We start from the raw sequence: 27,962 nt of genomic DNA, 5'->3' as shown, positions 1-27,962 counted from the left end.
CACTCACCTGCACGTCTCACTACCTTTTACCCCATGTAGAAAAACCAACAACAGTTCCCTCTGTCCCCCATAGGCAGCTCCTGCTGAAATGTCCCCATCGTCCTGAGAGGTGTTTCACACTGTCCGTCCATCAGCCTCCAGCCCAGTTAGAGTGTGTGTGGCGGTGCCACCCTGGCCGTGTCGGCCTGGACTGGCCCTGCACACACGACACTTTGCTGCGTCCCAGCACACGGCCACGGCCAGGTGTCCGGGATGTGCTGGATTCACCGACTGTCACCCTGCGGCCCCATGTCACACAGCTTGGGGAGCACCTCACAGGACAGGACGTCAGCCACCCTCTGGCAGGCACCCCATTTCCGTGAGTGACACTCTCGGGGCCTGTCCAGCGCCTGGGGGAGGACGGGTCTTGTGAGGGCAGGTGCCTGCCCACCAGGCCCCACATCTTCCACCCACGAGCAGGTAACTGGGGAGGAGGCGCTTGTCCTGGTTGGAGGGAGACTGTCCTGCTGCTCCTCGTAAATGCCCGGGATGCGTGTGACCACACTGCAGTACCCCTTCAGAATACAAGGCCCCAAAGCGCCCTGCCTTCAGCTTTGAGTCGTGGACATTCCAATAGGGCAGCAAACGTCTTCCCTGGGCCGTGCTGTGCATAAGAGACTGACACAGACGTCGCTTGAATTCCACATTCTGTCCTTGCTCTTATTGGCTTGACTTTGTTTTCTGGTTAGTTATTTGCAGACTTGAAAACTTAGGTGTGAGCTCCAGCAAACTGTTTAAAATGTGCCCAGGGTTTGTCTTAAGCAGGTGTGTAAGACACACACACGGAAACGACTGGTGTGAAGGAAGAAGTATGCACTCAGGTCCCCACACAGGACCGTGCAGGGAAGGCAGAGGGGTGTGTGTGGGAGAAGCCTCCAGTCTGCGTTCATAAGAAGCACAGGCCGGCAGGGGACAGGGGACAGTCTGCCCGGCTGTGGGGGCCTTGGGGACAGGGGCGGGTGTGTCACAGGTGGAAGAGATAAAGCAGGTGAGGGGGACACAGTCTGGTCACCCAGAGAGGGAAGCCCTCCCTACTCAGCCAGGCCCCAAGATATCAAAGCATCATAAACAGAAAATAAAAAACAGGATTAGTACACACACAATATCAATATAACACTTTAAACATGTTAAGATTTATGTTCTCAGTTGACAATCTATTCTGCTTTGGAGAAATCTCTCCTTTTGGAATGTACCAAACTGATGGAAGTGACCGTGTTTACTTACTTGAGTTAATATTCTTTGAGCACAGACTCAAATAAAATTATATTTATGAAACATGCCACATAAACTAAGGCTTTATACACATGGTATAATTGTTTTCTACAATACAACACTATCCTAAGATCAATCTCTCTTTTCTTGTATTTGGAAACACAAGCATAAACTATTTTGTTTTCTTTAAGTAAATTTGCTCCCGGGCCGGCCCGGTGGCTCAGACGGTTGGAGCTCCATGCTCCTAACTCCAAAGGCTGCCGGTTCGATTTCTACATGAGCCAGTGGGCTCTCAACCACAAGGTTGCCGGTTCAACTCCTCGAGTCCCGCAAGGGATGGTGGGCAGCACCCCCTGCAACTAGCAACTGGCAACTGGACCTGGAGCTGAGCTGGACCCTCCACAACTAAGATTGAAAGGACAACTTGACTTGGAAAAAGTCCTGGAAGTACACACTGTTCCCCAATAAAGTCCTGTTCCCCTCCCCCCCCAACCCCCCAAAAAAGAAAAAAATTTGCTCCCAGACCAGGAGGGCAGGAGCTAATGATTTCATGGTTCATATTTAGTGCTAGAAAAGAACAAAAGACTTCTTTAGTGTGCAGAAATAAAGCAACCTGTCTGCACTTCTGTTCCAGAAATGTGGCTCTTAACCTAGAGATCAGCGTGACTGCAATGTCACAGCTGTGTGGCCCTTTGCCTGGTTAGGACAGCATGTTCATGTCAGGTCTTCATTCATGGTCGTTTGTGTCTTGTGGTCTCGCTCAGTGGTCTCTTTCCCCTGAAACGACTCACACAATTACAGGCTTGCCCCAGGTGTCACCACGGTGCCAGGTGCCACTGCACCCAGCTTCACATCCGGTGTGAGCACGGACATCACAGAGCATGTGGGCGTCCAGTGTGGGTGTCGTGTCACGCCCTGTCTCATGCTGAGTGACTCAGGCCTGGCGTGTGAGGCAATCCACGCCTGCCAAGTGCCTATGGAACTCAGAGGGTGCTGTGTGTCCTGCTTCCTGTGTCTGCCGTCACAAGAACACAGGTAACAGCAGCCTGGCCCTCGCGGGCCTTCCCACCAGGAGCCTGGCATGGGAGCCTGGCTCCTTCACCGCTGTTTTAACTTAGTTACTTTAAAGGGCAGGGGGAATGTGAATTGGCGTTCTCCCTGTACTGCTGTGGTTCCTGCTCAGCTGATCTGAGCTTTCACAGTCTCCTGTCTATATTGAAGCTCCATGCACTTGCCTAGCAGGAAAATTGGAAGGAAAACTCTCAGGTAAGTATTCTTGGGAGTTTGCAAATCTGCCACTTTAGTGTGCTACTTTTGGACTTGTCTACCTTGTAATATTCTGCCTGATGTTTGAAACACTGTTTCGTTTTCTTTTCTGAGCCTGTGTGTTTGGTTTATGTACCACATTATGCTTTGTGTTGTGGGGGTGGGAATAGGGTGGCGAGTTTTGAGCCTGTGGATTTGTTCCTAAACCAGTGACTGAGCTGAGAACTAAATCTAAGCAGTGGCATCTCTGTGGGTAAGAATCTAGCGTCTCTCACAGGCCGCCTAAATACCATTTGCTCCATTCCTGGCGAAGAGCCGGAACTGGGTGGGCCTGTTTGGGCATAGAGGCCACTTAGCACAGCATCTCTGCAGTTTTAGGTTGCGGCTTGGGGAAGTCCTTTTTCTCCAGGAGAGTCCTTTTTCTCAGCCTCAGCACGACCGACATTTCGTGGCTGTGGGCACAGCCTGTGTATCTGTACCTGTGGCAGTATCTGCAACCCCACCTCTGGATGCCCGGACGACTTCCCCCAACCCCCACCCATGGTGAAAACCAAGTGTCCGCTGAGGGCTGGCCTGGATGATGGTGGGCTTTGGCAACCCCTAAGAGAACAGCCTGGCTTTGTCGCCCCAGGACCAACATAATCTTATCAAGGCATTTTTTTAAACGCTGGTTGTTACGGTAATGTGTTTGGCCAAGTGAGATTTAAGGATTCCTCAAGGTAATTGCAGCCATTAGTTAGTTTTCAGGTCATCATTTTGAACCGAGAGAACCTGTCCTGCATGGTTTAGCTGAGAGCTTTGCTTCGTGCTGGAAGAGACTTTAGACACCAATCTCATCTCATGTTCGTGGCTCCAATAGGTTAACCAACCCTTGCAAGGTCACAAATGGGTAGCAGCCAAGCCCTGGTGAGAAACAGTGTCAAGACCCCAGTTCAGAGCCCTTCCCACATTCCAAGAATCTTAGCTCCAGGCCACAGGCACCTTGTTCTGTGGTTCAAAATAAGCTTTTCAGAAAAAGAAATAGGCACAGTGAATATTCATAGAGGCAGAATGAGTCCAAAAAGACACATTTTTCTGACTAAGCTTCTTTCTAAGAAGCTTTAATTTTGCCACAGTTCTTACAGAATATTCATGACAGTGGCTAAAGAACGGGAAAGCAACTTTTATTCAGGAGACTATGGAGATGGTAGGGGCCAGGGCCAGTGCTTGGGGGTGGAGCACTGTAAGGACACACAGGATTCACAGCCCAGGAGCGGGCGGGCGGGTGTGCTGAAGGGCGGCTGATGGCAGGTTACTAGGAAACATCAAGGTGATGGGCATTCTTGCTAGACCAATTCAGCAAGATTCTTGCTGAAGGCAGGCCCTTCTTGCTGAAGGCAGGGTAATATCATGGAAGGTGGGGAGAAGGGATTTGATCAGCTATCCAGGGTGGGGGACTGACCGAGCAAGGCCAGGCAGGGCCCAAGTCAGCCTGGAGGGCTCAGAGGGCCAACTAGAGTTAGGACTAGAGTTGGGACAGAGTCTCCGTCACAGCTGGGTGAGAGCCTGACCACCCTGAACTGCAGTGTTCCTGAAGCACCTTGTTTGGGACCCACTGTCCCCTGTGGGAACTCGGTCCCTGTGGTCTAGCCTGTTGTCTGCAAACTCAGGGTCAAGTACTCCCCTCCGCGGGAACTACACTCTGTCCAGTGACACTTGATGGAAAACAGGAAATTCTCTCCTCCCTCCCTCCCCTCTGCAGACTCAGGAGGCTTAGTGCTTAGAAAGGAGAAATCTAACTGCTTGTCTGTTAATGTCCTTTAAAAATCTGTCTTCTTCTTTATTAAACAAACAACAAATATGTATTGCTTATGTAATTGGAAAAAAGATAATGTTAGAAGTGTCCCTGGCCGCCTTCTCTAAGGAATCCACTTCCTCGTCTTCCTGGAGACCCTGTGGGCGGTCAAAGCTCACTTCTCCTTCTGTGGCCTGTGCTGAGCCCTTCCCACACGGACCCTGGCGTCTGGTCGACGAGATGTGGGTGAGAGTGGACAAACCTGAGGTGTGCACGGGCCATTGGGCCAGGCCACTCACGAAAGGCACTGAACCTGGCGCCTGACACCCAGAGCTTGTTGCTGTTATGACCGCTGGAGGAGGGAGCAGGTGACAGAGCTGTGACCTCAGGGGTGGAGGAAGCGAGTGGGATGAGAGGAGGTGAGCAGGAATCAGGTGCATTTCATTCAGTCTTCTCAGCGTACTCATCGCCAGGTGTCCCTGGAAACTATGCTTTATGATGGCAGAGGGGAAAGACACACGCTGGGAATGTAGGCCTGTCTGCCTGAGCCGGCTGTTTCTCTGGAAGCCTCAGTTCCTTATTTGTGATGCAGGCCGAGGTGCCCCCGTAGAAGGTGGGAGAATCAGTGGAGGAGCCGGGAGGGCTGCCAGTGCAGAGCCCAGCACACAGCAGACACTCTGTGTGTTTATACAGCACTCAGGGCCCAGTGACACAGCAGAAAAACAGGTCACGGTGAAGGTGAATGTAACCCCTCTTCCTACTGCGCTGAGGAGATGCAATGGTTTTATACTTACCTTCAAAGGCCGCTCAGAATGTAACCATCTCGTCCACAGTAGGCCCGAGAGAGAGATGAGGCAATGGTTATCTTCTTCATGTGATGAGAAAACTATGAATCTCGGGGTCTGTCATATTTTTAATTCAATTCAATAAAATCTTTGAGCACCCAGTGGGTGGCCAGGCAGGTCAGGTCAGTCCAGATGCTTCTCACACGTTACCTAATTTGCTCTTTCAACATACATTCATGCCAGGTAACTTCCTAAGTTCTGGAGGTCAAAAACAACAAAACCCAGCTACTCTCATGCAGCTTATATTTTAGTTAGAAGACATGGAGAATAAACACCAAAACAAACACATGAAAATACAAATGCCCCGGCGTGCTAAGTGCAGTAAAGAAAGAAAAGGCTTCAGGGTGAAGTTCCTGGGCAGGAAGGGCTCTGCTGTGTAGTGACAGCGCTGGCCTGCCAGCTGGGCATCTGCCACCCACCGGGGAGCGCCCAGGAAGGCCCAGAGCACCTTCCCGTTCTGCCCGCCACATGTCACAACTTATGCTCAGCAGCTGAGCGGGGTGTGTCTGGCTCCAAAACCACATTTTTTTTTTAAAGATTTTATTGGGGAAGGTGTATTGATAAGTATTATCGATTGCTGTGCACAGACTTAATTTCAAGGCCCAAAACTCAAGACACACCACCACAAGCCGGGATGAAGGGGTTAAAGAGTTTTATTACAAAGTGAAAGTAAGTAAGACAAGACAGAGATTAGGGGAATATATCATCATACCACTAACAAGCAAGGAGACAATTCATCATACCACCAGGGCCCAGTCAATTAGAGTCGTAGAAACAGCAACGGCCTTTCACCAGTGTGGGCAAAATCCCAGTCAAGTAAAGTCATCAGCACAGGCGGAATATCTTGCAGCAGCCGAGGCGGCCGGGGAACAACAGCAACTACTGCTGTGCCTGCCTCGGCTTTCTGGGGTTTTGAGGACTTCACTGACAACAGCGGCAAGGAGCCAATAAGCATATGTGTTAACAACACAAGGAACTGTCTTGGATCTGGCTAGGAGCCGGGGCCAGTCCTTGGTACGAGGTTAGATGTATAGGAGCTCGGCCCATCTGCGCTAAGGCGAAGGCCAGGCTCCTCATCCTGTAAATATTTTCTTGGTCCTTGGGAGGGTAGCCAATCCTTCCAAGGCCAAGCATGTACCCCAGCCACTGTGAGAGGTTACATCCCCAAATGTTCCCAGGCAGGCCTTCATATTTTCTATTCCTTACAGAAGGTGAAAAGGACTTTATTGAGGAACAGTGTGTACTTCCAGGACTTTTTTCCAAGTCAAGTTGTTGTCCTTTCAATCTTAGTTGTGGAGGGTACAGCTCAGCTCCAGGTCCAGTTGCCGTTGCTAGTTGCAGGCGGCAGAGCCCACCATCCCTTGCGGGACTCGAGGAATTGAACTGGCAACCTTGTGGTTGAGCGCCCACTGGCCCATGTGGGAATTGAACCCACAGCCTTCGGAGTTAGGAGCACAGAGCTCCAACCGCCTGAGCCACCGTGCCGGCTCCAAAACCACATTTTTAATGCAAGGTGATGTGGTCCCTGGCTCTCCAAAGCCTGGCAATCTACATTCAAAAACAAGACCCCCAGTGCCAGGCCTTCAGCTCCATCTTCTGGGGGGTGGGGGGAGCTGCCCTGAGCAAGAGGGAGAAGGCCCACAAAGTCGTGCCTCTTGCACAGAGGCTGCCTCCCTGGAGGTTTCCTGACCTGGAAGGTGGAGGGAGGATACTTAACCATTGTAAATCTAGTTCACAGTTTATAAAGCTGCTTCACGTGCATTATCTCACCATTACTCTTTTTATCAAGTAATGTGCTCTGGAGGCTAATATGATGCCATCCACTGTTCCAGGTCTTAACAGCTCATTCTATGGGCAGTGTTTGGAGTGGATGCTGTCATACTGTCCATCTTACGGAAGAGGATTCTGGGACCAGGAGAGGTTAGGTGATATGGGAGGGGTTACCGTTAGGGAGAGGGGCCTGCTGGGCTGTGAGGGTGGGTGGCTGCTGCATCTCCATCAATACAAAGTGAGCTGATGCACCTCAAGTTCTTTGAAACCACAGGCCAGCATAAGCCTATTTAACCATTTTCCAGGGTCCCTAGGGACCAGTAACTGCGGTGTGTTCTGCTTGGTGATTTTCAGGGAGTTTCAAGCCGTCACAACGCTGAGCGGCACAGGATTTCCTCTGACTTTGCAGAGCAGAAAGCAAGGTTGAGAGAACTTAGATCATTTGCCTGCAACCCCGGGGTCGTTTGGGAAGTGAAACTGAGAACGCTCCCACTTCTAGGACGTTGTGATCTTGGTTGGCCCCTTGCTTTTACTGCAGGTTCAGACAGTTGAGTCACCCCGGTCCCCTGGAGACGGGTGCAGCCCTGCGTGGACCTTAGCTGGGGCCTCGGCGGGTGGCATCCGCGGACTTCAGCGCGGGTGGGGCGGAGACGGCTCAGTGGGATCTGAGCGTGGGCTCCGTGGGGTCTCAGGGGTTCTCGGTGGTGTCGGGTTCACGCTGGCCCGGGGCCTACTAGGGGCGGTGGGCACAGAGGCTTCGCGGGGCCGCGCTCCCCGGGGGACCCCGGGGCGCCCGCGACTCTAGGGTCCGCACGGACGACCCCTTCCTTGTACGGCCCGGTGTTCTCCAGGGGTCGGTCAGGCTGCGGCGCGGCTGTGCGTCCCGTGTCAGCTCACGTTAGAGAAGGCGGGAAAGACAGCGCGCGAGCCGCAGACTCGGGGTCCGCGAGCGCCCGCCCCCGCGCCCGTGGTCTTGCCCGCGCCCCCGCACCAGTGGTAGCTCCCGGCCGCCGGCGCTGGCCCCGCCCCCAGGGCGCGCATGCGCGGGCGTCTGCGGCGCGCTCGTGACGGCTGCCGGAGGCCCCGGCCGGGGTGAGCGCCGGTGACAGGGGCCGGACCGTGGCCGCGGCCGTGCGGGCGCTGGCTGCCGGCGGGGCGCGGGCCCAGGTGAGGGCACAGAGGCGCGTCCGCGCTGGTCTGGCCGGGGCAGTGGGGGGCCCGGCTGGCGGGCGCGGGCGGAGAGGGCGTGAGGGGGCCGGGCCGGGGTCCCGTCGGCGCCTCCTCCCGCCCCGCGCGCGGCCGAGCCTTGCGCCGCCCACCCGGGGCCCGGCCTGCGTTCCCCCGCGGCGCGGTCTAGCGGGCGTGACATCCCCGCGCAGACCCGGGCCCTCCCTCTCCCGCGGGACCCACGGCCCCGGGTCTGCAGGCGCGGGGGCGCGCCGGCCGGGGCGGGGCCGGGGCTGCGGGGGGCGGGGCCGGGCTGCGGGGGGCGGGGCCGGGGGCGGGGGGCGGGGTCGTCGGCCCCTCACCCGCCCCGCGGCGTCCCTGTGTTTTACTCGGAGAAACAGCGCCCACGGTCAGGCGGCGAACTCGCAGGCCGCTCCGCATGGAAGTGCTGGCTGAGCGTCTCTTACCTCCAAGAACTGCAGCTGGAATCATAGGGTCTCCGCTGGCCTCGCAGATGTGAACTGTGTTTATAGCGGTGAGGAGCTGGGGACGGAGCTAAGGGGCGGCGGGGAAAGTGGGCGATGGCACAGCCCCCGGACTGGGGCCTCGCGTGAGAATCCCTGTACGAGAGGGTTCAAGCGGGAACGGAATCACACGTTGCACGCGCGAAAGAAGCAGCCGCAAGGTAGCGTGTGTACTTTGGTCCATTTTTATGGGGGAAAAAAGTTCAGTAAGACAATGGACCCGGCGGGCACCAACAAGTGGTAATAGTGCTTAGAGCTGGATAGGAGGGTTACACGTTTTTATTTTTGTATTTTATGCTTGTTTATAGTGTCTGAATTTTGTTCATTGAGCATGTGTATCTTTTGGTTTTGGAAGAAACTTTGTTACCAGCTGTTAAAGGGTAATTGTCAGAATGTTGCAAACAGTGAGCACTGTCAGGTTCCCTTTAGCTCCGCGGCGAGCTGCCCCGCGGATGACAGGCAGAGAAAGCCGGTTCAAGCGCGAGTGAATGGGGGGAATGCTGAGAGGGGACTGCTGGGTCGGGTACCACCCCGCTGAGCGCCCCCACGTAGCGGGTCGGCCTTTGAGATGAGCTCTCTTGGGTGGAAAGGACAATTGCTGCATCTTGTCAGCGTTGTGTGGGTTAATTAATGTATGACTTAGACTGAAATGTCTGGGCCCCTTCCTTGGTGAGCAGTGAGTGTCACTTAAGTCCCCTAGCAAGTCAGGTGATCCTCAGGGGGTTGTTAAGCACTAATCTAGCCTGACATAAAGCACACACCCTTTTTTCCCCTTTTTGACTTCATTTCCGAGTTTTGGGTCGGTTATCTTAACCAAGCACCAAACGCTGGTGTCCACAGGAGACGTGTAAGAACTGAACGATGGTGGCCATTGAGTCCTATCGTGGAGATGTGCTGCCTGGTCACAGAGCACCACTGGAACTAGCAGCCTGTTGATGTAAAAAGTGCCTGGTCCCGTGCAGGAGCACAGCTTACGCCATCACAGCCTACAAAGCAAGGACTGAGATGAGTTTTGTAGATAGGTTTTCCCGAGAAAATGAAGGCTGCATAGCATTGGGACGGGGCTCTCAGCCCTCCCAGGAGCCACCCCCTGCTCTGTGGTTCCTCAGCCACTGAGATACGGGGCTGGAGCCTTGGGCGTGAAAGAGCAGGATAAGCCATGCTATTGGGTGTCCAGTTGTCCCCAGGAAAGGAACAGTGACTTCCAGCTGTGAAGTACTATTTAGGCTTCAGGCCACAAGCAGAAGCCCTTAAGTCCGGGTCTGGAGGCAGAGCGGGGCTGGCGGTGAGCCGTGTCCCCTGTGCCTCTGAGGGGAGGGATGTGGTCAGGGTGAGCAGCCCAATGAGAGGAAGGAGGAGGAGGAGGTCGGCACAGTCCCATCCGTACTGCTCTCCGAATGGCCTGGCTGGGCTTGTGGGTGTGGGCCTGGGACGTTGTGGGGGCAGCAGTGCCTGTGCAGGGCTCCAGGGAGGGACGCCTGCTGCCTGCCTGGGTCCGCAGATGCCTCGTTCCCTCCTGACTCGGGGTTCAGCTTGTCGATGCACCCCACGGGGCGAGAGACCACAGTGACAGGTCAGAGCAGACGAGCACCGGCTCCCCGAGACATGCTGTGCGTGCATCGTGTAGGGACACGCGCAGTGAGGAGGTGTTGAGCAGGGATCCAAATGGGGGCAGGTGATGGGATTGGAAAGGGTAACCAGAACTGGGTTTATAGTGGGTTGTTTCCATCTGTCTCATTGGCACCGGCTATGACTGCAGAGGGTTTGCCCTGTCACAGCCCCAGCTCACCTGTCTGTGTGTCTGTGTCTGACCATGACCTGTCTGCAGTTCTTTCATGACACGACCTTCAAAAAGGCTTCCTAGATGGCTGGACGACCCAGAAGCCAGTCTTGGGTTTTCCAGTGCCATGAATTTGGAAGCACAGTGTGTTTCCTGGTTTCTGAGTCCCTGGAGCCACCTGGGGTGCTTGCACTGTCCCCTGCCTGCCCCTGGCCTCCACCCTGTCCCTGCCACCCTGCCTCAAGGCCTCTCATCATTAGGTAGAGCTTCAGAAACGTGCTTCAGAAACGTGGGACCCGCCCCACTGACAGGGCTCCGTGTTCTCGCCCCTCCCACGTCCTTGGGAGCCTGGGCTTGCGGTGAGTGGCCCTTGGACTTGTGGCCTCCGCGCTTCCGTTTTCTGTCACTCGGGCTGTCACCTCCCAGACTTCGCTGCCCCCCTCGGGATCCCCTTGTGTTGCTTGGTAGGGAACAGGGAGGTCACAGGAAGGGAGATAGAAAACCGGTGTTCCCGGCCTTTCCTCAGGGTTTCTCCCAGAGAATCAGGGCTTTGGGGCTTGTTTTGTATGTGGCTGACATTTCAAACCGCTGGAGCACTGGAGGTCCTTCATATTCGCAGCCAGTGTCCGACTGCTCTGTTTATGTGTGTTTTGTATTCCCATAGTCAGAGGGCTCAGTGTGCTTAGAAACTTGTTTTCTTAGCTCTTAAAAAGCAGAACCACATCGGACCCACTAAGCTGACCTTTCTTGATTCTTTGCTCCTAGTGCCCTGGAGTCCCTCCCACCCCAACCCAACCTTCCTGAAACAGCAGCTGGACTAACCACTTCCACTGAGGTGAACTTGGGTGTTTGCTTTACTCAGAGTCACGGGGACGCTCCCATTTGAAGGCAGAGATTGCACAGAAGTTAGATGGCTTGGCCAAAGGCATGTTGATGCAATTGGGGCAAAATGGGAACTGGAACCCGATCTCATGACTGACTTGTAGGAAAGTGCAAGAAATGTAAGGACAGGTCCATGTTTTAGCAGAGTTTACAGTTTTGTGTAGGGCAACCCTTTTAGTGGATCACTGTTACATTCTAGACCAGGGGTGTCAAAACTTTTTTCAACATTTTTCACCAAGGCAGTAAAATACACAAACAGCTGGGCCACTCACTCGAGGTGAAGTACGTATTGCCTCACCTGGTTTATTTAAGTAAACTAAATATATTTTTGGAATTTGCTGCGGGCCAATTAACAATGGGTTGTGGACCACAGTTGGCCCGTGGGCTGTAGTTTGGACACCCCTGTTCTAGATGGTGAGGCTTCCTTTCTACCCAACGTTGAAAATCTGCCTCCTCTCCCAGTGTGTGGCCTCCCTGGGGGTCAGCCTGCACTGCTGCAGAAGCAGGCTGTTCTGTGTTCCTTTGTAGCCAGTCAGTCACCTGCAGCCACAGGGAGACGCAGGAGAGGCTCAGGGCACAGTCTGTTCCACGCTCAGGTCCCAGACTCAGACCGCGTGGATGCCCCAGGGGTCGGGAGAGAGAAGACCAGAGTGGGGAGACTCAGGCCTGACCCGCAGTGGGTTCCCCAGGAATGTAGGCAGGTGCACACTCAGGCCCGGCTGATTTGAATAGTTCCATTGGTTTGGGGCTGTCCGGGTGGATGGGGGGGGTGTCCCTGGTTGCCTGGCACCTGGTCCTGGATGATTCCGGCAGGGTAGGTGGGGGGGGCTGGCTCTGGACAGTGGATGGCAGATGGCAGATCCAGGTGTGTCCCGGCTGGCCCTTCGCTGTCCCTAAGGAGTGGCCGCTGGGAGGGGCAGTCTCTCCCCAGCCAGGAAGGGTTTAGGATGTTAAGACATCGTAATATGGAAAATATGCATGAAAAGCAGTTACACACATGGATACGCAAAGCCAAGTGCTCTTGCCAGCCTCCTAACGTGGTATTAAACTTGCTCTGTGCGCATATTGACTCCGAAGTGGGTTTCCAGGTGTGTGAGTGAGCTGCAGCCCTGGCATGACATGGATGTCCATGTCATGGTCACAGAGCCTCCTCGCCAGCCGTGTCCCCGGTGAGGGACCTCCTGTGGACAGAAGCAGCTCAGGGACTGTGGGGGAAGAATTGGGGTCATCGTCACACAGCGAGCGTTGGCTGAGACGCGGGAACAAACCCCTGTGTGACGTGGTCCAGGACCAGCTGGCCAGCCAGACCCCAGAGGTCTGGAGTCGGAGACATGGTTCCTTGTGGTTTGTGTGAGGTGAGCCTGTGTTTCTGTGTCCACAGAGCAGTCGTGGGGACTCTGAGCTGAGTGACAAGTTTTCTGGTTTTCACTGCTCCAGGCTCCAGTGTTGCGACCTCGTGGTTCAGTTAGATGTGTGACGCCCCAAAGGACAGAACGTTTTGGTGGCACAGCTAGAACCCTCTGCAGTCCTGTTCCATGGTCACCGGCGTGGGTGACGAGGGTCCTTCCTCAGGAAAGCCCCTGCACTGTGTGGCGTGTGGAAGGCGGGGTGGGAAAAGACCCAGCGGGGAGTGGAAGGCTGGCTGCTGAGCGGCTTTGCTGGGGACGGGGACGGGCTCCTGTCCTGGCTCTGCCCTGGGTTTGCGCCTGTGAAGTGCGAGGCCCCACTCGGGCGCAGAGGTCCCTTCAGATCCGGCACGCGGGACCGGTGTTTGCACTGTCACGAGCAAAACGAGTCCCTGCTCAGTGGGTGTGACCGCTGACCGTTCTGCAGTCTGCGTGGTCATCGTACCAGTGTTTCCTGCACGCCACCTCCGGCCAGCGCGGGCTCAGGCCCTCGGAGCCGCCTGTCCAGTGCACGTCAGCTTACCTGAGCGCGCAGCGTGCCCTGTAGATGCTCTGACAGAGACACGTGCGTTAGGAGCGCTCAGCCGAGGCACCTGCCCTAGTCCACAGCACCTCCCGGTCTGGGAGGCTTCTGGAGGAAGTGATGTTGAAGCGAAAACCGGAGGGTGGACGGGGCTGGAGGTGTGGTGAGTAAGGGCTCCGCGGGGTACAGGGCCCCAGGTCAGGAGAATGTGGTGTTTCATAGAACTCAAAGGTTCGGTGAGCGCAGAGTGGGGTGCGGGGATGGAGAGCTCCGAGCTCACACTCCCAGGGACGGAGCACAGGTTGTCATGGCTTCCTGGAGTGCTAAGGACACTACATGCTGTGTGCTGACTAGGATAAAACAAACAAGGTCACCTGAGTGGGAGGCAGAAAATTGTCTGTTGGAATAAAACTGGAAGCCTATTGCATGTGGTCTCCAAGTTTGCTCAGATCTACAAGGTCCGACACTTAAGTTCGCGAATGTGTTGCAATGATGTTGCTCACCTTTTTTGATATCAGAGGGATTATTCATTATGAATTTATACCAACTAGACAAACACTTAACTAGGTTTACTATTTGGAAGTTCTGAAAAGGCTGCATGAAAAAGTTAGACGACCTGAACTTTTTGCCAACAATTCATGGCTCCTGCATCACGACAATGCACCAGCTCACACGGCTCTGTCTGTGAGGGAGTTTTTAGCCAGTAAACAAATAACTGTATTGGAACACCCTCCCAGCTCACCTGATCTCGCCCCCGATGACTTCTTTCTTTACCCGAAGATAAAGGAAATATTGAAAGGAAGACATTTTGATGACATTCAGGACATCAAGGGTAGTACAATGACAGCTCTGATGGCCATTCCAGAAAAAGAGTTCCAAAACTGCTTTGGAGGGTGGACTAGGCGATGGCGTGTGGGTGCACAGCTTCCCAAGGGGAGTACTTCGAAGGTGACCATAGTGATATTCAGCAATGAGGTATGTGGCACTTTTTCTAGGATGAGTTCGCGAACTTAATTGATCTCCTAAGTTAAAGTAAGAAGAGGGTTGGTTGTGACTAGAGAAACCCAAAAGAGCAATGGAAGAATGGACTTTTGTTTTTACATTGTTGTGGAGAGGTTATTGACTTATTTTAAGTGAGCTGATGTCATGAATAGGTAAATACATTCAGCGTGTGTTCCCGGCCTGTCGGCCATCACTGTCAGCAGGAGAAAGTGAATTTGTGAAACACGGTACTGGTCCCGGCAAACTTTGCCTGTGGCCCTTGGGTTAAGTCGTCATTTATGTACTTAGTTTAGGGGATTGTTTTCATGGTTTGAATTAGAATTGCCACCTTGAATTTGAGAGCTGGCGAAGGCCAGGAGAGCAGAGTGGGCTTCGTCGGGCCAACGCAGCGCAGGCTGGCGAGAGCCGTGGAGCTGCAGAGGACGGCGCGCAGTGGGTCCTTCGCGGTGTTTGTCCTGTGCGGAAGCGGGCACGGGGCATGGCCTCGCTCCTGAGATCTCATCAGTGTACTGCTTGCAGACGGGATGCTGAGGACAGGCCACACCGTTGGCAGGTTACAGACTTACCTCCTGTCCGTGGGGACATCTGAATGGCGATACGTGATGATGCTCTCAGTGCTAAACCACGTGAATACCTACTGTGTGCCAGACCTTGTTTATGCCCTGTGCCTATATCGCCTCCTCGGCGCTCCCAGCATGAAGAAGCAGCCTCCGGACGTCCGAGGCCACCTGAACCCAGGGTTGCCTGCAGGTGTCTGTCCCATGGCTGTGGGAATGTGGTGCCGTTAGCAAAGAGCTTCACCACACACACTGGAGAGCAGGGCTGTGTTCTTGTCTCGGGTTCTGGGAGTAAAAGGCCTTACCACAGGAACTCCAGTGTTATTATCTGAAGGTGTTTTATGCTTGGAATCCGACAGCCTGCCATGCAGGTAGGCGGGGCCTCGGGCTGCCTGTTAGCGCCCTGCGTCCACCTCTTAGCTGCCTGGCTCCAGCTTTCATTTCTCTTCCTCTCTCCTATACGGCCAGGGGATGTTTCTTACCTTGTTTATGTATCTTCAACTGTGCATAAGAATGAGGTAAATGATAGTAACAGTACTTCCTATTATGATGTTTTTGTGGCCCTGGAGTCGTGTTGTATCCTAGCTTCAGTTTAGTTGACACAAAGTGAATTACCTGTTCTTTCTGCAGATTGAAGCCAGACACACGAAGATCCTAGAGACCGCTGTACTGCCTTTGTCCTCTTGGACAAGACGCGCCGTGGGGCCCCAAAGCCCTGTGTTGGCCACGGGACGCTTTCAATATAAAATTCAGGACAATGAGTCTTGCAAGTGATAGAGGGACATCAGAGAGCATTTTCGACCTGGACTACGCCTCTTGGCAGATTCGCGCGACGCTGGTGGTCGCTGGCTTTGTCTTCTACCTGGGCGTCTTTGTGGTCTGCCACCAGCTGTCATCCTCCCTGAACGCCACCTACCGTTCTCTGGTGGCCAAAGAGAAGGTCTTCTGGAACCTGGCGGCCACCCGTGCCGTCTTTGGTGTGCAAAGCACCGCGGCGGGCCTGTGGGCGCTGCTGGTGGACCCCGTCCTGCACGCCGACAGGGCGTGTGGCCAGCAGAACTGGTGCTGGTTTCACATCGCTACGGCAACGGGCTTCTTCTTGTTGGAGAACGTAGCGGTTCATCTATCCAACTTCTTCTTCTGGACGTGGGACTGGTTTTTAGTTCTGCACCATCTGTTTGCCTTCCTGGGGTTTCTAGGCTCCGTGGTCAACGTCAAAGCCGGCCACTATCTCGCCATGACCACGTTGCTCCTGGAGGTGAGCACCCCGTTCACCTGCGTCTCCTGGATGCTCCTGAAGGTGAGTGTGCGCTGCAGAGGGCAGGGCCCGGGCTTTCCGCCTCGGCCGCGCAGCTGCAGCTTGCAGCGCACTTTAGGTGCGTGACGCCTGTCACCTCGCCGTGGGCGCCTCAGCAGACACGTCAAAGAGTTCAGCGCCAGTCACCAGCTCCTGGGGTTCAATCCCTTTTAATCAATTTTAAGCCTTTTAGCTCCCAGCTCCGTAAGGAAGAGGATCAGCAGGTCCGTGCGTCAGTGGATAGCATCTGAGCTCCAGAAAACATGGTTTTTACTTTCTTTCAAAGGCTTTTTAATTTCTTTCAATTTTTTTTAAAAATTAGTTTCAGGTGTATAAAGCAACATAAAAGTTAGACATCTACACCCCTCACAAAGTGATAACCCCACTCCCCAAATCGACCCGTCTGACATCGTATTAGCTGTTACAGTAACGTTCGCTGTCTTCCTTACGCCGTACTTCACATCCTGCACGCCGTATATATACACTTATGTATTTAAATATAGTTGACGTGTAATATTATTCCACTGCAGCTGCAGGTGTATAGCACAGTGGTTATTCATCTACAGTCTGAAGTGATCCCCCAATAAGTCCAGTGCCCATCTGGCACCCGACATAATCTTTACACTGTTGATTATATTCCCCACACTGTATTTCACATCCCCATGACTATATGGTGTCTACTGATTTGCTCTTTCTAATCCCTGTACCTTCTTCCCCATCCCCGCCTCCCTCCCATCTAGCAACTAACAGTTTTTTTTTGTATATACCTGGGTCTATTTCTGTCTTGTTTGCTCACTTTGTTCTTTCGATTCCACGTATCAGTGAGATCATATATGTGGTAATTGTCTTTCTCAGTCTGACTTACTTCTCTTAGCATAATATTCTCTAGGTCCATCCATGTTGTTGCAAATAGTAAGATTTCATTCTTTTTTTTTAACTTTTTTTTAAAATTTTTTATTGGGGAATGTTGGGGAACAGTGTGTTTCTCCAGGACACTGCTCAACTCCAAGTCCAGTCACCGTTTTCAGTCTTTAGTTGCAGGGGGCGCAGCCCACCATCCCATGCGGGAATTGAACCAGCAACCTTGTTGCTAAGAGCTCGCACTCTAACCATCTGAGCCATCTGGCTGCCCCTTCATTCTTTTTTATGGCTGAGTAATTGCATGTACCACTGTTCCTTTATCCATCATCTACCAATGGGCATGTCAGTTGTTTGCATACCGTGGCTATTGTGAACAGCGCTGCAATAAACATAGGGCGCATGTATTTTTTCAAATCAGTATTTTGGATTTCTTTGGTTAAGTAACCAGGAGAGGAACTGCTGGGTCATAAGGTAGTCTATTTTCAGTTTTTTGAGGTACTTCCATACTGATTTCCATAGTGGCTGCACCAATCTGCAATCCCACCAACAGTGCACGAGGGCTCCCTTTTCTCCACATCCTCGCCAGCGCTTGTTGTTTGTTGATTTATTTGATGATAGCCATTCTGACAGGTGTGAAGTGGCATCTCATTGCGGTTTTTATTTGCATTTCTCTGATGATTAGTGATGTTGAGCATTTTTTCATATGTCTGTTTGTCATCTGTATGTCCTCTTAGAAACATGTCTCTTCATGTCCTCTGCCCATTTTTTAATTGAGTTGTTTGTTTTTTTGGTATTGAGTGGTATGAGTTTTCGTTAAATTTTGGATATTAGCCTCTTACCAGATGTATCATTGGTAAATTTCTCATTTGGTAGGATGCATTTTTGTTTTATTGATGGTTTCCTTTGCTGTGAAAAAACTTTTTAGTTTGGTGTAGTCCCACATGTTTATTTTTTCTTTTGCTTTCCTTGCCCGAGGGGATAGATCAGTAAAAATATTACTAATGGTAATGTCTGCAAAGTTACTTTCTATATTTTCTTCTAGGAGTTTTATGGTTTCAGGTCTTACATTTAAGTCTTTAATCCATTTTGAATTTATTCTCATTTATGGCGTAAGGAGGTGGTCCAGCTTCATTTTTTTGCATGTGTCTGTCCAGGTTTCCCAGCACCATTTATTGAATAGACTGTCTTTACCCCAGTGTAAATTCTTGCTTCCATTGTCATAGATTAAATGACCATATAGGCATGGATTTATTTCTGGGCTCTCTATTCTGTTCCCTTGATGTATGTGTCTGTTTTTTGCCAGTACCATGCTGTTTTGATTACTATAGCCTTGTAGTATGATTTGATGTCAGATAGCTTGATACTTACACTTTGTTCTTATTTCTCAAAATTGCCGTGGTGGTTTGGGGTCTCTTATGGTTTCATATAAGTTTTGGGATTATTTTTCTAGTTCTGTGAAAAATGACTTCGGTAATTTGATAGGGATTGCATTGAATTTATATATTGTTGCCTTAGGTAGTATGAACATTTTAACTATATTAATTCTTCCTATCCATGAGTATGGTATATGTTTCCATTTATTTGTGTCTTCTTTAATTTCTCTCTTCAATGTCTTATAACTTTCTGAGTACAGGTCTTTTACTTCCTTGGTTAAATTTATTCCTAAGTATTTTATTGTTTTTTGTGGCAACTGTAAATGGGATTGTTTCCTTAATTTCTCCTTCTGATAGTTTGTTATTGGTGTATACAAATGCAACTGATTTCTGCATAATAATTTTGTATCCTGCTATTTTACTGAATTCATTTATGAGTTCTAATAGTTTTTTGGTGGAATCTTTGGGGTTATCTATATATAGTATCATGCTATCTGCATATAATGACAGTTTTACTTCCTTCTTACCGATTTGGATGCCTTTTATTTCTTTTTCTTGTCTGATTGTTGTGGCTAAAACTTCCAGTACTGTGTTGAATAAAAGTGGTGAAAGTGGGCAACCTTGCCTTTTTCCTGATCTTAAGGGGAATGGTTTTAGCTTTTCCCCATTGAGTATGATGTTAGCTGTGGGTTTGTCATATATGGCCTTTATTATGTTGAGATATGGTCCCTCTATTCTCACTTCGCTAAGAGTTTTTATCATAAATGGATGTTGGATTTTGTCAAATCTTTTTTCTGCATCTATTGATATGACCATATGATTTTTATTTTTCATCTTTTTAATGTGGTGTATCACGTTACTTGATTTGCAGATGTTGAGCCACCCTTGCATACCAGGGATGAATCCCACTAGATTGTGGTGTGTGATCTTTTTAATGTATTGCTGAACTCGGTTTGCTAATATCTTGTTGAGGATTTTTGCATCTATGTTCATTAGGGATGTCAGCCTATAGTATCTTAGTCTGGTTTTGGGATCAGGGTAATAGGCCTCGTAAAATGAACTTAGGAGCCTTTCTTCCTTCTGGATTTTTTGGAATAATTTGAGGAGAATAGGTGTTAATTCCTTTTTGAATATTTGGAAAAATTCACCTGTGAAGCCATCCAGTCCAAGACTTTTGTTTGTTGGGAGCTTGTTGATTACTGATTCAATTTCATTGGTAGTAATCATTCTGTTCAGATTTTCTGTTTCTTCTTGTTTGCGCTTTGTAAGATTGTATGCTTCTAGAAATTTATCCATTTCTTCCAGATTGTCGAATTTGTTGGCATATAGTTGTTCATAGTATTTTCTTAAATTTTTTGTATTTTGTGGCATCTGTTGTCACTTCTCTTTCATTTCTGTTTTTTATTTTATTTTATTATTTTTTAAATCCTACATTTTTATCTTATTTATTTATTTATTTATTTATTTATTTATATTTGGGAAAGGGGAACAGGACTTTATTGGGGAACAGTGTGTAGTTCCAGGACTTTTTTCAAGTCAAGTTCTCCTTTCAATCTTAGTTGTGGAGGGCGCAGCTCAGGTCCAGGTCCAGTTGCCGTTGCTAGTTGCAGGGAGTGCAGCCCACCTTGCAGGAGTCGAGGAATCAAACCGGCAACCTTGTGGTTGAGAGGACGCGCTCCAACCAACTGAGCCATCCAGGAGCTCAGCGGCAGCTCAGCTTAAGGTGCTGTGTTCAATCTTAGTTGCAGGGACGCAGCCCACCATCCCTTGTGGGAGTCAAGGAGCTGAACCAGCAGCCTTGTGGTTGAGAGCCCAATGGCCCATGTGGGAATCGAACCAGCAGCCTTTGGCATTAGGAGCACGGAGCTCTAACCCCCTGAGCCACCGGGCCGGCCTCAGTTTTATTTTTTAATTTGGGTCTTCTCTTTTTCTTGATGAGTCTGGCTATAGTTTTGTCCATTTTCTTTATCTTTTTAAAAAAACAGCTCTTGGTTTCATTGGTCTTTTGTATTTTTTTTTTGGTTGTTTGCTTTTTTGTCTCTCATCTGAGGTGAATGCCCGCCCAGTGAGTGGTATACACCCTTCGTCCACAGCAAACGTCTGCTCCACACCGGTCATGTGGCGAGTGCTGTGAGTGCCGCCTGGAGAGCGTCACCAGTGGGGCTGGGGGTAGAGGATCTGGGAAGAAGGGTTGGAAACCGTTAACGGGCTGAACGAGTCATTTGACCTAGTCAGCCTCTGAGTGACCACTGAAGCTGCTGGTCTGTGCGTTGGGTCATCTTAGAGAAGAGGCTGAGACTGGACTGGGGACCTGTCAGCACCCTGTGTACGCCTCTCGTTTCAGCCCAGCCGCGTACTTTTCAGTTTTGTCCTGTGGGTACCCTCCACAGAGGGCAGAGGGCAGGGTCTGTGACTGCCCTTTGTTCTCTGGCTGGGGTCATGGAGTGCAGTGTGCTGGCTGGGGCCCAGCACGCCTCTCTTCTCCGTCCCCCTCCTCCGTGAAAATACCCCACTTCACGAATGACAGGGCTGTGGCAGAAAGACGTGTTGGGACAGGAGAGCCCAGGAGCTACGCACGTCTGTGCTGGACAGCTGGTCGGCAGTGACCTGACCTGAAACCCACGAGATGTACTTCATGCGCTTTGAGAAAACAGATTGGTGGTTACCTTGAATTTTTGTTGTTTTTTGTAGGAAGTTCTTTAAAAACAGAAACAAACGAAAATCTTCCTGGCCCTCTGTCCAGCCCTCAGGGGCTACCAGCGCTGAAGCGTTTCATGAGTATTTTTCCAGACTTTTGTCTGGGCTTCTCCTGGAGCCAGATGTGGGGACAGCACCTCCTGTGGGACATGCCAGCTGAGAGGAGGGGAGCAGGGCTGGGGGGTGTCTCCAGAAGCATCTCTGCTGTGGGTGTGCTGGGAAGGCCCCACCTCCTCACGTCCCCAGTGTCCTCAGGAAGAGGACGGGCTCCCGTGGTGGGGGAACAGACTTTGTTCTGGGAGTTCTTCTGCTCCCTCGGGACATCGTTCTGCTGCTGTTTGTGCAGGATGGTGAAAGGGTGTCCCTGTGTCCACTTCTCACACCTCTCCTCATATTAGCTACACAGACCCAGCAGATGCCCACAGCAGAATCATACCCTCAATTCATGTAGCTTAGGGTCACCACTAATTCAAGACATGTTTACACACCAAAAACAGTGGCTTGTTCTTAGCATTTCCTACCTGAATTTCGCTTGGAAATATTGCTTAGAATTGTCAGTGGATGACACTAGGCTCAAACATCTCCATGTGGCTCATCCACAAAAAGACTGGTCCAGGATGTAAAGTAGGGGACATAGGACAGGCGTGCACCGGTGCACACTGCTAAGCCATGGGCTCCAGAGCCGCACAGACCAATCCTGTGTTACGTGTGGATTCAGTTACTGCGCCCCCGCTGCGCTTGGAGCATCCGGGGACACTGAACACAAAGATTTTAGTGCCCGAGAAAGACCAAAGATCACTTGCTTCTCAAGCTTCGAGTTTTCTAAACGTAGTGTAATTACTATGTGAGTGAAAGCCTGTGTTTCTGATGTGAATATTAACAATTGAGAAGACCATTTTCAGTGAAAAAGATAGTGGCACATTGCTCAGCGTACTTCCTAGAAGCTGGTACGTATTTATACCCGCACCACTGACGGCAAGCTCCTGTTTCCACAGCAGCACTAGCTGTGTCAGTCTTTGATTCGTTGCCAATCTAAGTAAAAAAACGAGTTTTCAACTTTCATTTATTTGATTGTAGTGAACTGTTCTTCATATTTGACATTCATATCACTCATATTTGTTTTATAAATTGCTTTACTTGTTTATTTTCTATTGGAGGATAGTCTTTTGTGTATATGGGGGTGGGGGTTGGTGATTTGTAAAAACTTTAAAAATAGTCTTTGTCGGGGCGGCCGATTAGCTCAGTTGGTTAGAGCACGATGCTCATAACACCAGGCTTTTCTGGTTCGATCCCCACGTGGGCCACTGTGAGCTGCGCCCTCCACAGCTAGATTGAAACAACTACTTGACTTGGAGCTGATGGGTCCTGGAAAAACACACTTAAAATAAATAAAAGTTTAAAAAAAAAAGTCTTTGTCATCTGTCAGATGTTTTACCATGCATTCTTTAGTTTTTTTTTATTGTTCAGAAACTTTGTTTTATGTAGTCAAGTCTATCAATTTTCACTTACATGGGTCATGACTCTAACATAATGCTTAGAGCACCCTTTCCCACACGTGATCATAAAGCTGGTTCCCTGTGGCTGTTTCTAGGATTTTTGTGGTTTTCTTTTAAACATTGATATTTTATCCATTTGAAAATTAGTTTTAAGATGGACTATCAGCTCCAACTTGATGTCCCCGAGGGGCAGCCAGTGGTCCCATCACAAGCACATCAGCCTTCCTTTCTGCTGATCTGACTGGCTGCCCAAGGTCAAGTGTCCGTGTGTTTTTACTTATTTCTGCATTTTGTAGTATTTATCTGGTTTAGCACTGGCAGCACCTCTTTTATTTCTGCTTTGTTATATTTCATTATGTAGTGAGGCATGTTCAGTTGTCTGTTGTTTTCAAACCTTCTGGTTTGTTCTTGTGTATTTACTCTACCAGGTGAGCTTTGTTAAGTTGACAAAGTACTAATGTATTTGCATAGAGTACCAGCCTGGTCTCTTCGGTGGCCGAAATCTCTAGGTGAACTCAAGGAGGGCAGATGTAAGGTCTTCTTAGTGGTTTCCTGTCAGCGGCACTGTCGGCCTCTTTCGTCCAGGGCTTCTTTCAAGTTCCCTGCATTCATAGTTACATTCACATAAGTAACATGTACGTACTCCTTGAAGCTGCTCAGCATCAGCGTCACCTGTCATCAGGGGAGGGCAAATCAGAGCCACAGTGAGATGTCACCTCACACCTGTCAGAGTGGCACCAGCAAAGAGACAAGAAATAAGTGTGGGCATGGATGTGGGGAAAGGGAGCCCTCGTGCACTGCTGGTGGGGATGTAAGTGGGTGCAGCCACTGTGGGAAACGGTGTGGGGTTCCTCAATATCAGAACTACCATGTGACCCAGGAACCCCACTTCTGGTTACTGATCCAAAGGAAAAGAGAACGCTAATTGGAAAAGATGTCTGCACCCGTGTCCATAGCAGCAGTATTCACAACAGCCAAGATATGGAAGCAACCTGTCCACTGGTGGATGGATGGCTGAACAAGAGGTGGTCCATTTATGCCATGGAATAGTACTCAGCTATAAAAAAAGAAAGAACTTGTACCCTCTGCAACAACCTGGAGGGGCCTAGAGGGCATTGTGCTGAGTGAAATAAGTCAGACAGACAAGTACCACATGATCTTACTTATATGTGGAATCTGAAAAAAGGCAAAAATGAACCTGTAGATACAGAGAACAGACTGGTAGTTGCTGGGGTGGGGGGGATGGGGGTGAAGGTGGTCAGAAGGTACAAACTTCCAGTTATAAGTTACGTCCTACAGTTTATAAGTTGTTGAAGAAAAGCATTGTAACTGTGTGGAGATGGACGTTAACCAGACTTACTGTGGTAATTATTTTGCAATATGGACGCTTCGTGCCTTACGCCTTTACGACGGTGTGAAGGCAGCAAGCATTCAGCAGAAACTGCACTTTGGATTTTCACTTTTGGTCATTTCCTGGGCTGGTAACATGCAGTGTGGTGCTGCCTGTGTCACTGGGCCTGGCGGCGCAGCCCCACGTGGGTAGGTGAGCTGTGTCTACACTGTGCGCTGCCAGTGTGTTTGGACGTTGAGTTCTGAGTGCGTGTCAGGTCGGCGAGGCTCAGCCGTGGTGCTCAGTGCGTTAGGCGTGTCAGCGTCCGGTGGGTCGATGAGAACATCACCCCACCGTGAGTCCGGGGCCACCTCATATACCAACATCAAAGCACGGTGTGGGGCAGCTGGCATGTATGTGTCGGTTGTGGGCGCTGCGGAGACACTGGTCAGGTGCCATGCAGAGAGGCCCAGTCGTCGCTGGCTCCCTGCCCGGGGCCTGCAGCCTGCTCTGACCCAGCAGGACGCTGCAGGCCCCGGCCTCAGCTTGCGACACCAGCTGGTGGGGCCACAGGCCGCTGTCACCTGAGTCCAGGCATCACCAGCTGCTGCCTGCTTGTGCCTGGGGTGACACTAAGAGCATGTATGTGCCAAGGCTCAGTACCCTCCCTCGCCACCTTTGGACCTAGTCACTGGGGCCAGTTGGCCGAGTGACCATACTATTTCTCACCCAAACTGGGCACTTCTGAGAGAGAAAAGGACTGCCAGCAACTGCGCCAGGCAAGCTGGGTCGTACAGGGTCCCTCGCCACTGACCGCAGTTGTCACGGTGCTTCAGACAGCCAAGGGACCTCCGAGAACCCTCTCATTTTACAAACAAGAAACGAGTCCAAGCGTCCACCTCTCACATTTGGTTTTACTCTCACGTCACTGCACCGTCAGACGGATGGATGCAGATTCTCCTGGTCTGAGTCTTCCCCCATCCGAGGGACGGGTCTGTCCTCTTGCTTTCTTGGGGTGCTATGCTTGTTTGGACGTGTGCCTGCTCGGCTCTTATCACACTTCAGCAGTGCAGGGTCTGTGGGGAGCGTGTGGTTCCGATCTGCCTGGCGTTGGAACCACACACAGGCCTGGAGGGTTTGATCTGCGACTGGGTGAGGCCGACTGAAGGCTGTCTGTGTCTGGGGGAGCCCCCCCGCCCCCCGCAGAGCCTCAGGCTCTGTCCTCATCTCCCACCCCTCTTCACATTCATTTTTCATCTGGACCCCGCAAGAGTTCACGCAACTGGAGTGTTTACTGTTTGAAGCTGTGCCGGTGATTATTTAGACAATTATCACTTGTACAGAAAAGCTCCTGGGTATGTCTGACCCCACAGTGGAGACCATTCACCTTTTTTATGAAGTTATTTTGGGGCAGTTTCACAGTATTTCAAATGACAAGTACATCCTTTGTTTTTCTAGTTTTCCTATATTTTTAAGGTAGTCCTAAGTCACTGGTTCTTTTTTTTTAGGATTTAAAAATTTTTAATTTTAATTTTTATATTAATTTCAGGTGACTAAGTCACTGATTATTGTTTTTCTTTGTCAGAGCTCTGTGTATACATTCTTAGGACATAATGCAGTTAGAATTCCTTTTTTCTTTTTCACATTTAGTCACTCTGGAGGTTGGATTGCTGTGTCCCTTTCACAGTTGGGTTGTGCAGCTTGAATAAAGCCTGTCCCCTTGCCTGCTGTCAGGGCCATCCCTGCGCGCCTGTGCCTCGCGCTCTAACCACTGACCTTCCTTCTGCAGACACAGGCCAGGGTCTCCATCCACAGAGGGGCACCACGACATGGAACTGTGGGGGAAGATTCTGGGCAGAGAGAAGGCTAAAGAGCGGTGTGCACAAGCTCACTGGTCCCGAGTGTGCCCGCTGTCTGGGTGTCAGCCTGTCCTGGTGCTGACAGGTCCCGGCCATGAGGTCCCACCGTGGTGCCCATGGTCCCATGGCCAGTTTTAGCTACGACTGTTGGAAACTAGTTTTCATGTAAATTTAGAATAATTTTAAGGCACGTTCATTTTGGCTTGTGTCCAAGGGCTACTGGGGTGAAAGCATCAAAAACCTCCCTGGAAATGAGTCTCATCCTCGACTTCTCTCTTCTGAGACATTTTTCTCCTGGGTTGGGTCTGGGAGTAGGGCCGGCAGCGCCGGCAGACGTCTTCTGCTTTTACTAAGCAGCATATTTACTTAGTGTGTGCAGATTGAAGGTAAAGAGCAAAAAGATTGACGTGAGACTGAAAACAAGACAGAATCTGGCTCTGAAGAGCAAGCCGGCCGCTGAGCAGGCCGGTTCCGGAGCCAGCCCCGGGGGAGGAGCTGCGTCCGAGCCTCTGGGGCCCTGAACTGACGCATCTGCTTTGTCCCCGCAGGCCGGCTGGTCGGACTCTCTGCTCTGGAAGGTGAACCAGTGGCTGATGGTGCACATGTTCCACTGCCGCATGGTCCTGACCTACCACATGTGGTGGGTGTGCTTCCGGCACTGGGCCGCCCTGGCCGGCAGCCTGCACCCGCCCCACCTGGCGCTCTTCCTCTGCGGCCTGGGGCTCCTGACACTGCTAATCAATCCCTACTGGACCCACAAGAAGACGCAGCAGCTCCTCAGCCCGGTGGATTGGAACTTCGCCCCCCCGGAGCCCAAAGGCTGCCGGGCTGACCGCATCAATGGCCAGGGGCTGAAGAAGGGGCAGTAGCTGCTCAGCAGCACGGCCACAGCACCCCGAGGGCTCCAGGGCCAGCTTGGTAGCAAGGAGTGGGTGAGGGCCGCAGGTCCCCCCGAGACTCGCTCGCTGGCCTGCAGCGTCCGTGTCCAGGTGGCCGTCCTCGCTCCGTTGTCTCGTATGGCTTTTTCCTGTGAGCTCACAATGTCGGGCCCCGTTTGTCATCAGGAAAGGCTTTGGGGGACAGCTTTGTTTGAATACGGGCATGCCTCATTTTATTGCACCTGGCTTTATCATGCTCCAAAAATGCCCCTCAGTACGGGCGTTTTTTATGAATGAGGCAAAAGTCTCTGAGTCGCTGCATTTCCATACTCACTTTATTGGGGGTCTGGAACCCACCCTGAGGAACCTCTGAGGTCAGCCTGCAAGTGACGTGACTTCATGTTAGAAACGCCACGTAGTGGGTGTGGTTGAGTAGACATCCATTCTTTCTAGTCACACCTTCGACATTTTGTGTCTTATTCAAAACTTGTATTCTTTTTAGTTGGAAAGAATTGCCCTAAGATAGAAAACAATACGATTTGTTAATTTGTTAAAATTTCCCAGGGTATGCACTTTAAGACCAGGTGTGCTGCGGCGCCATCTAGTGGCACAACAGTGCAGACACGGGAACAAACCGCTTTGGAATTCACCCAAGCAAAGTGAATATGGAGCAGTTGAGGTTAAATCTTGTGAGGTTTCCTTACAAGGAAGCTATACTAAAACAAGTATTTTGCATTTGTACTGTATTGCTCAACTGACAAAATAAGGTAGGTGTTTAGTAATCATAATTGTCTAGCTTTTAGAGCCATTTCAATTGACAAAGTGGCCAGCAGGTGCCCAAACGAGACCTTGATTCCTTGGTTGGTTTTCACTGTAGATTTCAAACAAGCTAGTGATCAGTTTCCCTCCGAGCTGGGGGGGGGACTGCCAGGCCCTATGCCCTCCTTTCCCTCAGCTGCCTGGTGAGGAGCCCCAGGGGACGTCACTTTCACCTTTGCGCCCAGGTAGAATTTATATACCAACCTAGCGAGTTTAGTGACAGACACACGAACATTTTATTCTTGCTGCAAATGTGCAGTTCATAGCAAAGTTTCCTTTTTAGCGGAAGCACCTGTGAAGTGTTTGTGACAGCCACGTGATTCCGATGAGAATCATGTGGGACTGGGGATTGTTGTTCACCTGGGACTCTCAGAATAGTGTTTTCATGACTGGTGCTGTGACTGCTGATTGTGTTTAGGTCAAGATATGTAATCCCTATTTATCTCATTTTAAGAAGTGACTTTAACCCCAGCAGTACCAGCAAATCCTGTCCCTGCTGGGACAACTAACTGAAGACGCTGCCTCCCTGTGGCCTGCACCTTCTTGCTGTGGTGGCAGCTGTAGCCCCGGGCAAACGTGTAATAAAGTGACTGATGTTTACAGAA

At 50.9% G+C, this 27,962-nt stretch overlaps 1 protein-coding gene across 3 annotated transcripts; it reads left to right on the top strand.

Moving 5' to 3' along the window:
* Positions 1-2,291: 2,291 nt before the first annotated feature.
* Positions 2,292-27,962, top strand: CLN8 (CLN8 transmembrane ER and ERGIC protein). Of its 3 annotated transcripts, XM_074329270.2 has the most exons (4): positions 7,926-8,073; positions 8,475-8,608; positions 15,378-16,047; positions 26,209-27,962. In XM_074329270.2, the coding sequence occupies exons 3-4, from the start codon at positions 15,505-15,507 to the stop codon at positions 26,527-26,529; spliced, it is 864 nt and encodes a 287-aa protein (XP_074185371.2). In that variant the 5' UTR covers positions 7,926-8,073; positions 8,475-8,608; positions 15,378-15,504; the 3' UTR covers positions 26,530-27,962. The 3 variants fall into 3 exon arrangements, with proteins under 3 accessions (XP_019593146.3, XP_074185370.2, XP_074185371.2); XM_019737587.3 differs by lacking the exons at positions 7,926-8,073; positions 8,475-8,608 and adding an exon at positions 2,292-2,517; XM_074329269.2 differs by lacking the exon at positions 8,475-8,608 and having other exon boundaries at positions 7,920-8,073.

This window comes from Rhinolophus sinicus, chromosome 16 (assembly GCF_057876585.1).
Source record: "Rhinolophus sinicus isolate RSI-liver-muscle chromosome 16, RSI-T2T, whole genome shotgun sequence".
Classification (NCBI taxonomy): Eukaryota; Metazoa; Chordata; class Mammalia; order Chiroptera; family Rhinolophidae; genus Rhinolophus; species Rhinolophus sinicus.
Note: the sequence above shows the minus strand (reverse complement) of the source record. Positions and strands in the feature narration are given on the sequence as shown.

Bases quoted from the DNA above. Each gene is read 5' to 3' on its own strand.
- CLN8 (XM_019737587.3), top strand. From the start codon at position 15,505: ATGAGTCTTGCAAGTGATAGAGGGACATCAGAGAGCATTTTCGACCTG. The intron at 16,048-26,208 runs GTGAGTGTGCGC...TTGTCCCCGCAG, and splicing joins TCTCCTGGATGCTCCTGAAG to GCCGGCTGGTCGGACTCTCT.